At 34.0% G+C, this 11,656-nt stretch overlaps 1 protein-coding gene across 2 annotated transcripts; it reads right to left on the bottom strand.

The window, feature by feature from the left end:
• Positions 1 to 900: 900 nt before the first annotated feature.
• LOC142641643 (cellulose synthase-like protein H1) lies at positions 901 to 6,823 on the bottom strand. 2 transcript variants are annotated; one of them, XM_075816118.1, is made up of 9 exons: positions 6,457 to 6,821; positions 5,910 to 6,249; positions 5,519 to 5,638; positions 3,893 to 4,009; positions 3,566 to 3,778; positions 3,298 to 3,412; positions 2,920 to 3,080; positions 2,125 to 2,475; positions 901 to 1,836 (listed from the first exon to the last, which is right to left on the bottom strand). In XM_075816118.1, exons 1-9 carry the CDS (start codon positions 6,816 to 6,818, stop codon positions 1,282 to 1,284), a joined length of 2,334 nt encoding a protein of 777 aa, XP_075672233.1. In that variant the 5' UTR covers positions 6,819 to 6,821; the 3' UTR covers positions 901 to 1,281. The 2 variants fall into 2 exon arrangements, with proteins under 2 accessions (XP_075672233.1, XP_075672234.1); XM_075816119.1 differs by lacking the exon at positions 2,125 to 2,475 and having other exon boundaries at positions 6,457 to 6,823.
• Positions 6,824 to 11,656: the final 4,833 nt, after the last annotated feature.

Below are 11,656 nucleotides of genomic sequence, written 5' to 3' on the forward strand. Positions count from 1 at the left end.
TAAATATGTTTAATGTGCATAGAGATTATTTTGCTTCATATGTGTGTTGTGACAATTGTATCTTAGAAAACAAGCACCCATGCAAAAGACTCAAAACTTAATTTATTACAGACAAAATATATCTTAAGGAAATAGTGACAAACACTATCTTTGATTAGATTTGCGTTAATTATTATGTTTTCATCGGTCTATGAGTATACTTAATTGTTCTTATTTATTTACACATCATTCTATTTTCATCAATTATGTGAGTATTTTTAATTTTTTTTAATACATTAACACATTAAATATTATTTTTAATATTTCTTGTTTATGTTTACAAAGTCACAAAAGTTTTTTTTTTATGCATTATGTCTTCTCCTAAAAAATAATTTTCAACATCTTAAGGACGAACTATTTCTTAAGGAAATAGTGCAAACACAATCCCAAGTTAGGTTTGCATTAATTATTCTATTTCATCCAATTTATGAGTATATTTAATTGTTTTTATTTATTCACTCATCATTCTGTTTTTATCCATTCTGTGAGTATTTTTAATATTCACTCATCATTCTGTTGTTATGTTTGTTGTTGTTTACAAAATTACAAATTTTTTTTTTTTTGCATTATTTCCAACAAAATCTTACATCAATAACAAGACAAAATACTCCTACAAAACTCAAGAGGGAATCAAAATAGAGCAACCAAATTCAAATTTGACTACTTCACATATATTATGGTTTTGATGAAACATCAAAGTTCCTACATAAGACTCAATGCTCTTACTTTTGCGAGGTAACTTTGAGGGCATTGGTGTTATAGGATCCATGTAAGTACATGAAAGTAGTAGCAAAGCTAATTGATGGCATATGATGCATGATAACACATAATATACATTCAGATCCTGTCAAAGTAAAACGGTGAAGAAATTTTCGGGTAGATAATCTCAAGTTGTTAGATTTGAGTATATATGAACAACAAACAAGTCAAATGGGACATCGAGTTTTATGATGCCAACATATAAGAGAAAATTATTACCATGATTCTTTGGAGGGCCATTCAAAACCTAATAAAAACTTAATCCTTATTCCAGCTTAGTGGATTTAACAAATCCATACTAACCCTTAAAAGTACCTTCCTCATCAAGGAGGAACATACCCTAAATCACCTGCCTCAATGACTAACAACTTAGTACAGCTTTTGATTTTCAAAATTAAAGTTTCAATCCATTTTGAGTTTATAATTTCAGGGACAAAGTCTCAACCCACTGTGAGAAAACAAAATAATTTCACGAACAAAGTCTCAACCCATTGCAGTCATTCTACACAAGTGTAGAAATAATAACACTAATGCAGCTGACTTGCATATAGTAAATAAGGGAATTCCATGCTTTCCTTTCCCAAATAGTCCTTTCAAAAATGGCCAGAAGCATAGCACCAACCACACACTACACAAGACCTCGCCTAGCCCAGAACCAAGCCCATCATGAGCTGGCGGTTGCAGATTTAACAAGCTCACAACGAGCGCAGTCAAGTGCACCATTAAAATGGTTGTGCCTGGCACAAAAATTGGGGACTCGTCAAAGGTGAACCTACCGGCATCTACATCATGAGCGCCATTACTAGAAGTGGATTTGTCTTTCTTTGTAATTTCAAAGACTGTCTCGGATATTCTTAAGAGTTTGAGAATGACAATTAGAAATCCAAAAAACCATGCAGTCATTGTGGTTATTCTCGCCATTCTCTGGTTGTTCCACCAAGATCGGACAGAGAGGCCAGCTCTTAGGTACTCGGATAGAGTGTAAAGGTGGTAGATGACAAAAACAACTATTGCAATATAAAAGGCTTGCTCTTGGACCTGCATGAAGCCATTAACACAGTTTTAGCTTCCAATAATGTAAATAGCTGTATCAAGTTGATTGACCTCTATTAATGACATGAAAAATGAGTGGTTTATATTTTCATTGTCACAGCATCAATATGATTTGTCAAATTTGGACTTATTCCACATGTATTCTATTACTATATGATGAACACGACCATTACGCATGATATAAGATATTTAACTACTTGTTTAGCACCAAAAAAAAAATGATATTAAACTACTTAAATGTACATAAAAAGAATAAAATGCATGGGAAGGTACCTTGGGCAGGAAATGGGAGTTTGTGATGATACAATACGCGGGCAGAAAAGCATAGCATAGCTCTGGGATAGGGCGTAGGCCCCACGTGAAGACCCATAGATAGGCCAAGCACTGCCTCCAATGGAGCTTTGCAAAAAGGGTGGCCAATATGGGACAGTCTTTGCTTAAGAGAACTTCAAGCAGACCGGTAGCCCACCTCTTCTGTTGGGTCATTGAGGCAGGCCCACCAGAAGGTGCACACCCTAAAAAGCCCTGTGGGTTGGGGCTTAGAAAAGCTGACTTCCAACCTTTACTATGAATCCTTAGCCCAGTGAGAATATCCTCTGTTGTGGATCCATATAACCAACCCAGCTAGAAAAAATAATAATAATGATGAGAGTGGCCCAACCAAAAGAAAAAATTAACAAAAGTATGAATAGTGTCATGTCAAACTAGATTTCCAAAAAAAATAAATTTGAATGTTTACAACAATGAGAGTGAGGATTCGACTCTAAATCTGTTTATATAAAATACTAATAGGCAATGGCACTAAACTACAAGATTTTTGACTAAATTAATTCCACCATAAAATAGAAAGAGAATTTAAAAAAAAAAAAAAAACTATCCATTAATATAATGAGGACTACCAATTCCAGGTGTTTCTAATAGTGATAACTAGAATTTAAAAATGAGGGAAATTTTAGATATGAATATCAATGGTTTCAATATTATGTCTTATATAAAAATAAAATAAAATAAAAATGTAAATATATAATGCATAGTTAGTAGTTAGTACCATTAATTTTATTCTCTAACCTGTCTACCCCAGCTAGTACCATGCTCATACCCACAACCGGCAACTTGGTATGCTGTGTCAATTGAGTTTGAAAGATCTGGTGAATTTGTCTTTCCCTTCAAAGCATGAGCAACTGATTTCATCAACTCCTTTGAACTCCCAACTCTTTTTAGTATTTCCTCTGCCAAACCCAATGTATTAAAATATATATACAGTTGATGATGCTATAAAAAATTTAAAAACCAAAAAAAAGAATAAAAAATTACATAATTAACCTTATGCTTATCACTTCTAGTGTTACCAATAAAATTAATTCACATATAACTATTAAAAATAAATTTTCTATTTACTTTGTTTGTAGAGGAATTGTAAATGAAAATTTAAATTTATTTTCTTACCATTTACTGAATCTATATTATCTAGTTGTAAGCCGTATATAACTTTTCTTCTATGAAAACATCCTGTTCCCCCATAGAAGAATCCTTGCAGTCCAGAAAATCCGCATGCCATATACTAGCAACACCAAACCAAACCAATTAGTGAGTACTTTTCGTTAGTGCATATATAGCACGCTATAATCTATATATGGTACAAATTACATTGTTTGTAGTTAGGAGAGAAAAGGAAAAAGGCTCTTGTTTGTGAAGATTTGAAAATTTGACTCACTTCAAGCAAAACCACTAATTGATTGCCATAAGGATCGTCCTTTAATCCATCATAGAAAGCATTTGAGAACTGAACAAATGCTATTTCTTTTTCACTATTCGAGCCAAGTAGGAGGCACATTGCATGAAGAACAATCTTTGGATTATTGGCATACATATCGCAGTCTACATTCAGCATGTAGGGGGCATTTGTCATCAACCCAGAGACTCTGGTCTACTCACAATATAAAAACAATAAAATGGAAACTAAATAAATATCAAAGCTATTAGGTTTTATAAAAATCATATAAGAGTTTTTGAAATTTCTTTGGCATAAGAAACATCTTACTAAAACGTTCATAGCACCCGCTTTATAACGATGTGAATGATTTGGCCTCTTCTCTCTGGATAGATAGACCAAACCTGGCAACCCATCTAAAAGACCTTCCTTGTTCTCCCATATAACCTACAATAAAAAAACCCAAATAAGCCTTTTAGATGGTATACTAGGCTTCATTACCATTTTACTAGTGATTCTAAACGTAAATATGAATTCACTTTGAGTTTGTGCACTTTGATTCAGTGTTAACCATGGATTTTTGTTCAAGGGTATATATACATATACATAGTGTGTATATACATCTTAGGGCTGGCTCGATAGAGTTAGGGCCTAAGATGATAAATTTAAGTGGTGTTTTATATTTAAATATCAATAAAATAAATCTATGTAACACTAACTAAACAAAGTTTAATTTGATGAATTAATACTATGCAAACTAAATTTAGTTTTATATAGAAAATCAAATATCTTGATTCAAACGTAAGGTTTAATAAAAAGAAACAAAAATTTATTATTTTTTAAGAAAAGATGTTTACTTTACCTTAAGTAAATAAGATGATGCATTGTTATAACTTTTGATGGTGTTAAGAAAGAGATAGAAATTGTCTAGTGTGTGGCCATGTAAAAGATTAGGGGACTAATATTAACAATCTTCCGTATATAATATTAATTTATAAAATTTAAAGCCAACATTTTTCCCCCAAGGTGCTTATGGTTTTCAATTGAGTTGAGTTTTTATTAGTCTAATATCTTGTTGACCCTTTTGGAGATGAGAAAAATAGTAGACTCTCTCTCTTTTTTTTTTTTTTTTAAACGGTTATTATCATTAAATTTTGAAAAATGCTAAAGTCATTAAAAATATAAGGATAAACTGCAAACTACACTCCTAAAGTTTGCAAACTACACTCCTATCTATTGTGTGTATTTACATCTTAGGGCTGGCTCAATAGAGTTGCCTAAGATGGTAAATTTAAGTGGTGTTTTATATCTAAATATCAATAAAATAAATTTATGTACACTAACTAAAAATAATCACTACTTCTATCAAAATACAAATAAAAATAAAAATAATCAATCACTACATTAGTACTCTATAAAAAAAAAATTGTAAAATAGTTTATGGTTTTAACATTTTCCATATTATTTTACAAATAATGTTATAACTATAAACTATTTTACAACATTTTTACAAATTTTTATTGTGACTAATTCTTATTGGTTCTCATCTAAACCCATCACTAATACTACTTTTTTCATTTATTAATAACTGCTTATTACATCAACAATTTGTAAAAACATTAGTTTCTCTAGCATTTTTTGTTGTTTACACTAAAGATGACGCATGTCCAAAAATGATAAGCATATTGATTTAGAATACTACCTAATGCTAGAGTAATTATACTATCCATATAGTGGACCGTGTCACTTCTTCATCATTTCACTAAATAACTCACTTAATTAAAATTGTTGAATTAATAGTTAATTTCGGTTTAAAACTTTTTTCTAAGTAATTTAAAACAAGTGAAAAGTTTGTAGTGGAACAATAGACAAATGATGTTGTCTACTAAGAAGATATTATAATTTCTCTTAATGCTGTATGCATGCCCGCACTGGAACGATACTATAAAACAGTACCTTGAGTATGGTTGGATGATTTTTGCTGTCTATTTCGGAGAAAGCTGTTAAATCACATGGCACGATGTTTTGGTTTTGGACGGCATCCTCTATTTTTACACAAAGCTGTTCATACTCATCCTACAAACATGAAAGACAAACAAGTCAACAAAAAAGAAGATAAGGCATTCCGTATCTCTGTAGTCCCTTGTATTAGAGACAAAACTAATTCCCTCCACATCTTGATTCACTATTTCACCTCAATAATTGTAAATAATTGTAGAAAATGTTGTGTCGGTTAGATTTATTGTATTAAGATACCATTGACAACATATGCTCTCTAAGATATTCCAATTTTTTAGATTTAAGATAATAATCTTCAGATCTAAGTCTAACTACACCTTCATATTACCTTCATCCGTTTCCACTCTTGTTGAAAGTTACTTGACGTATCACTGCCACTGAACTTTGTGAAATCATCCCCTGAAAAGTATCTAAAAGGAGCTCTCACTTGAACATTGTACTTGTTACAAAATGGAACCCAAAGCTTGGCAAACTTTGAGGCCTCGACAAGAGAGTAATAGGTGAGAGGAGAACAGCCATCATCAGATACATAGCAAGCTAGCTTGTGAGAAGGGTAATCAACTGCCAACAAAGAGAGCACAGTGTTCACGGTGATGATTGGTGGTTCCAGCACTGGATCTGCGGTTGTGACAAACATGTCCACTGAGGGAAGTTCAACTTCGGGTACCCTTACATGAAAAAATCACAAATTAAAAGTTAGGAGCAACATAAAAAATCATTTATATATGCTTCAAACCAAGTAAAATTCATAGCAAAAATGACACATCAGAGATTTCACCACGATGAAGGAAAAGCAATGCAAAATGATAGTGTAATCATTAAAATCATAGCATGATTGAAGATTAGAGAATTGTTGACAAGATGATATTTGTTACCTTTGCAAGAGGCGGTCTGGATAGGTGTTGTAGTCCACAAGAGTCCATTTGGTGCTGATGACAAGAACCCAAGTGAAAGTGAACCATGACTCGCATAGGAAGGCTAGGATCCAAGTGAAACCGTAATGGTTGAGGAAGTAGAGACGATAAACAAGGAGTAAAAGAAGAAGAAAGAAGATAATGATATCAAACCCTCTCTGTATGGTATTTTTACGAGGGATTTTCTCAAACAGAGGGAGAGAGGTGGTAGCGTTCGCCATGAAGAGAAAAAGAAAAGAATTCCAGTGAGATTTTAGTTTTACATCTTCGTCAGCATTGTTAAATATCTGGTAGATATTTGAGTCTTGTATTTGGTAAAGCATAGAATATCTTATAGATATTTGTGTCTTGTAGTTCTGTATTGTAGTTTTGTATATAGAAGTGCTAGTTTGTATATAGCAGTGCTCAGCTACAGTAGCATAAAGTTGTAGTGCATTATACGGGTGTTGTTTACAGAGCACACTTAGTTAGTTAGGTATCTGCCACTTGTCATGTTTGTATTGGTTGACTTAATTGTTGGTGAGGTGGTTACTTTGTTTTTGATATATAAGGAAGCAGAGTCAAATATTTATATATGTGAAATCATTCACACAAGCTTTACAATGTTCACTCTCTCTCTATATGTGAGTTCATTTCCTGCATTGTTGAACCTTCGAGCTTGTATGTGATTTCAATATGATATCAGAGAAGAACTAGTTCAGAGATTCATTCAAATCTATTATTCTCTGATTCCTCCTAGTTCAATTTCGTATTTTGATTTCTTGGTGCTTCTCCTTCAAATCAACTAGAAATTTTCTTCATTGTGTTTCTGTTGATTCTTACACTAAGTTCATCATCTTCAAGATCTTAATTTCTTTAGCATATTGAAATCTAGATTCTTTTCTTCATAATTGGGAATTGATTTTTCGATCTTAGGTTTTCAATTCCCAATTTGTAGTTTTCTGTTGTGATTTCATCAAGATTATAGATTGTATCTTGATTTGATCTGGTTGCACGTCATATCACAACATTCATTGCTTGTTTCTTTGAAGAATTCTCTAGAAAATCAATTCTTGATTTTCATTTGCTAATTCTTGTTTAAGTCTCTGAACCTTTATCATTGCCCTAAGTATGATTGAAAGTACTTCTAGTGATACTGCCCCTACTATCCACCCTTGGGAAAATAGCTCCAGTCCCTATTTCCTATCTAGTGGTGATAATCCTAGTGTTTCATTGGTAGTTCAACCTTTTACTAAGAAAAATTATAACACTTGGAGTAGGGCAATCCTCATCTCTTTGGATGTCAAGACCAAACTAGGATTCATTGATGGCTCCATTCCTAAGCCTCAATCTGTTGATCACCCCTATTACACAACTTAGTGTAAATGCCACAGCATAGTCTTGGCTTGGCTGTTTAATTCTGTTTCTAAGGATTTACAACCAAGTATAGTGTATTTCAAGACTGTTAGAGATGTGTGGATTGACTTGCAGCACAGATATGGGCAAGACAATGGGCCTAGAATCTTTGAGTTGAGAAAAGAGATTAGTTCTTTGACTCAAGAATATTTAACCATCAATGCATACTACACCAAATTTAAAGATCTTTGGGATGAATTTACCAATTATAGGACATGTACCTGTGGTCATCAAGTAGAAGGATTGTACTATGTCTTTCTTAATGGGGTTGAATGAGACTTATACAACTATCAGAGGTCAGATTCTTCTTATGGATCCTATACCTTCTTTGAGTAAGGTTTTCTCTCTTTTGCTTCAAGATGAGAAGCAAAGAAAAGTTGATTTTGGTAAGAAGGTTGTGCCTGAAACAACAGCTGCATTAGCAGCATTAGGATTCAAGTCTAGTAGCAATGCTAAGAATTTCAATAAGTCAAGGGTTGGCGGCAGACCTTAATGCACTCACTGTGGTGCTATGGGACGTGTAGTTGATAAGTGTTACAAACTACATGGTTATCCTCTTAGGTACAAGTTCAAGACCAAGTTCACACCTCTGAGGATAGTTCCAATGAACCTGTCTCCCTCAATAGAGCTGAGTATCAACAACTGGCTGATTTGCTGAATTCACAATGTCATTTTGGTACTTAAGCCCCACCAAAAGCAAGTTTGGCCACTACTCATCAAGTTTCTAGCATCATAACTCAGCCTTCTCTTGTTTCTCAGCCTCCATTTGGTTCTCAAGGTCAAGAGCTGTCAGGTATCTGGTTTTCTCCATCCTTTGAGTATTCAGTTTTTTCTTCAAGTGTCAATACTTTACATATAGGCTCCACTGATTGGATTCTTAGCAGTGGAGCTACTGACCACATGGTTCACTCTTTTCATTTTTTCAAGTCCATTACTTCTTCAGTTCAGATTTCTATTAGATTACCTAATGGTGATGTGGCCAAGGTGACTCATATAGGCACTGTTCAAGTTTCTGCTTCTTTACTCTTAGAGAATGTTCTTTGTATTCCTTGTTTTTCTTTCAACCTTATTTACATTAGCAAACTGACCTAGAATTTTTCTTGTTGCTGTATATTTCTCTCCAATTATTTTTTTCTCCAAGACTTACAGCATTGGAAGATGATTGGGTTAGGTAAAAAGCAAGGAAGCCTTTACACATTGTAGTGCACTCCACAAGTCACTCTACTAGATTCTGTTTCTGAGGCTTTGTTAATGTTGTCATCCTATTTTCATGGCAAAAGTGTTAATTCTTGTAATCTTGATTCTTATGATAGTGCTTTTAGGCTATGGCACTATAAATTAGGTCATCCATCTTCACGAAAATTGACTTTGTTGAATAATATCGTACCTAAGATCAAATCTTGCAATAATACTAAGCCTTTTGACTGTCACATTTTTCCTTTAGCTAAACAACACAGATTACCTTTTACTCATTCTTCTAGCATTTCTTTATCCTGCTTTGATTTGGTTCATGCTAACATTTGGGGACCATATTCCACTCCTTCCCTAAATGGATCAAGGTATTTTCTTACCTTGGTTGATGATCACAATAGGTGTACTTGGGTATATTTCTTGCAGCATAAGTCTGATGCTTCTACCTTGATTCAATCCTTCTTTCACATGATTTTAACACAATTTAATGTTCCTATCAAAGTGTTTAGGTCAGACAATGGCTTGAATTTGCCCTTTCTTCTTTTTATGCTTCTAAGGGTATCATTCATCAATTGTCATGTGTTGAAACTCCACAGCAAAATGCTGTGGTTGAAAGAAAACATAGGCATCTTTTAAATGTTGCTAGAGCCTTAAGATTTTAAGCTAATTTGCCTTTGAAATTTTGGGGAGATTGTGTTTTGACAGCAACATATCTCATTAATAGGCTTCCTAGTCCATTGTTACAAAATCTTACTCCTTATGAGAAACTCTTAGGTCATCCACCTACCTATAATCATTTCAAATCTTTTGGTTGTTTGTGTTATGCTTCCACCTTAACTAGACATAGAACAAAATTTGATCCTAAAGCTAAAGCATGTATTTTCATTGGCTATCCTTTTGGTACCAAAGGTTATAAATTGTATGATTTAGCTTCTAAGATTGTTTTATGTTCTAGGGATGTCATTTTTAAGGAGTTCATTTTCCCTTTCAAACATTGGACTTCTAAATTTGTCATACATTCTACTCCCAATTCTTCTCTTATTTTACCACCTTAGAATTCAGTTCCAAATATTATTCCTACTGTTTTTGTAGAATTTTCCTTTCCTTTCTCTTCTGTTGATCCTGCTGTTCCTCCAGATGAATCTCCTGACCTTATACATTCTGATTCAGCTCCTTCTCCATCTATTCTTGTTCATTCTGATCATAATGAACTTCTTGATCCTATTTCTTCTCCTGTACTTAAGTTACCACTTGTTAGAAGATCTTCTCGGCTTGATAAACCACCTTCATAGCTTCATGACTATCATTGTAATCTTGCATCTACTCATGTGTTGGCCACTACTTCTCTACCTCAATCTCATGATTCTTCTATTTTTGACAATCTAGGTATTTTTTTACCCTCTTTCTTCTACTCTTTCATATAATAGATTGTCTTTTTCACATAAGGCTTTTGCCATTGCTTTAACTATTTCCAAGGAACCTACCTCTTATGCTCAAGCCTTAATTGATCCTTTGTGGCAAGCTGCCATGAAGGCTGAGATTGATGCTCTTCAAGCTAACAACACTTGGGTTATGACCAAACTTCCTCCTAGCAAGGTTCCCATTGGTTGCAAGTGGGTATACAAAATTAAACTCAAGGCAGATGGGTCTGTTGAGAGATACAAGGCAAGACTAGTTGCTAAGGGATTCACTCAAGCTGAGGGCATTGATTATTATGAGACTTTCTCTCTTGTAGTGAAGTTTGTCACTGTTAGAACATTGTTGAATCTTGCTGCTATTTATGGTTGGCATCTTTCTCAATTGGATGTCAACAATGCCTTTCTCCATGGGGATTTAGATGAGGAAGTGTACATGGTTCCTCCACCTGGATTTGGCAGCAAGGGGGAGGTGTGTAAGCTCACAAAGTCTCTCTATGGTCTCAAGCAAGCTAGCAGACAATGGTTTACTAAGTTGTTTGCTACTCTCATTGCCAATGGTTTCATCCAATCCAAATCTGACTATTTTGTCTTCACCAAGGTCCACAAAGGTTCAATCGTCATTTTGTTAGTGTATGTTGATGACATTCTTATAGCTAGCAATAATGTGGATGCTATCAACACCTTCAAGCTTTTTCTAGACAAGAAATTTAAGCTAAAAGATATTGGCACTTTGAAGTATTTCTTAGGCCTTGAAGTTGCTAGAATTGAGAAGGGTATTAGTTTATGTCAAGGAAATTTACCTTGGAGCTGTTGTCTAATACAAGTTTGCTAGCTAACAAGCCTGCTAATGTGCTAATGGAGTAGTTTGCCAAATTTAGTAGTTCAATGGATGAGGATGTTCCTAATTCTTCTTTGTACAGAAGGTTGATAGGTAAATTGCTCTATTTGACACTCACCAAACTAGACATATGCCACTCAGCACACAAACATAGTCAGTTCATGAGTTCTCCCAAAGTGCCTCATTTGCAAGCAGCTTATAGAATTCTTAAATACCTAAAGAAGACACCAGGTCAGGGTTTGTTTCTTTCTGCAAGCTCAGAATTGAAGCTTAAGGCCTACTGTGACGTTGACTAGGTAGCATGTCCAGATATTAGAAG

The sequence above is a fragment of the Castanea sativa genome, chromosome 6, assembly GCF_040712315.1.
Source record: "Castanea sativa cultivar Marrone di Chiusa Pesio chromosome 6, ASM4071231v1".
NCBI lineage: Eukaryota > Viridiplantae > Streptophyta > Magnoliopsida > Fagales > Fagaceae > Castanea > Castanea sativa.

What these genes read in the sequence shown, in the direction of transcription:
- LOC142641643 (XM_075816118.1), bottom strand. Translation starts at nt 6,818, where the DNA reads ATGCTTTACCAAATACAAGACTCAAATATCTACCAGATATTTAACAAT. An exon ending in AATTAGTGGTTTTGCTTGAA is followed by an intron (nt 3,413 to 3,565) that starts GTGAGTCAAATT and finishes TGGTGTTGCTAG; the next exon opens with TATATGGCATGCGGATTTTC. An exon ending in ACTCCCATTTCCTGCCCAAG is followed by an intron (nt 1,837 to 2,124) that starts GTACCTTCCCAT and finishes GGCTTCATGCAG; the next exon opens with GTCCAAGAGCAAGCCTTTTA.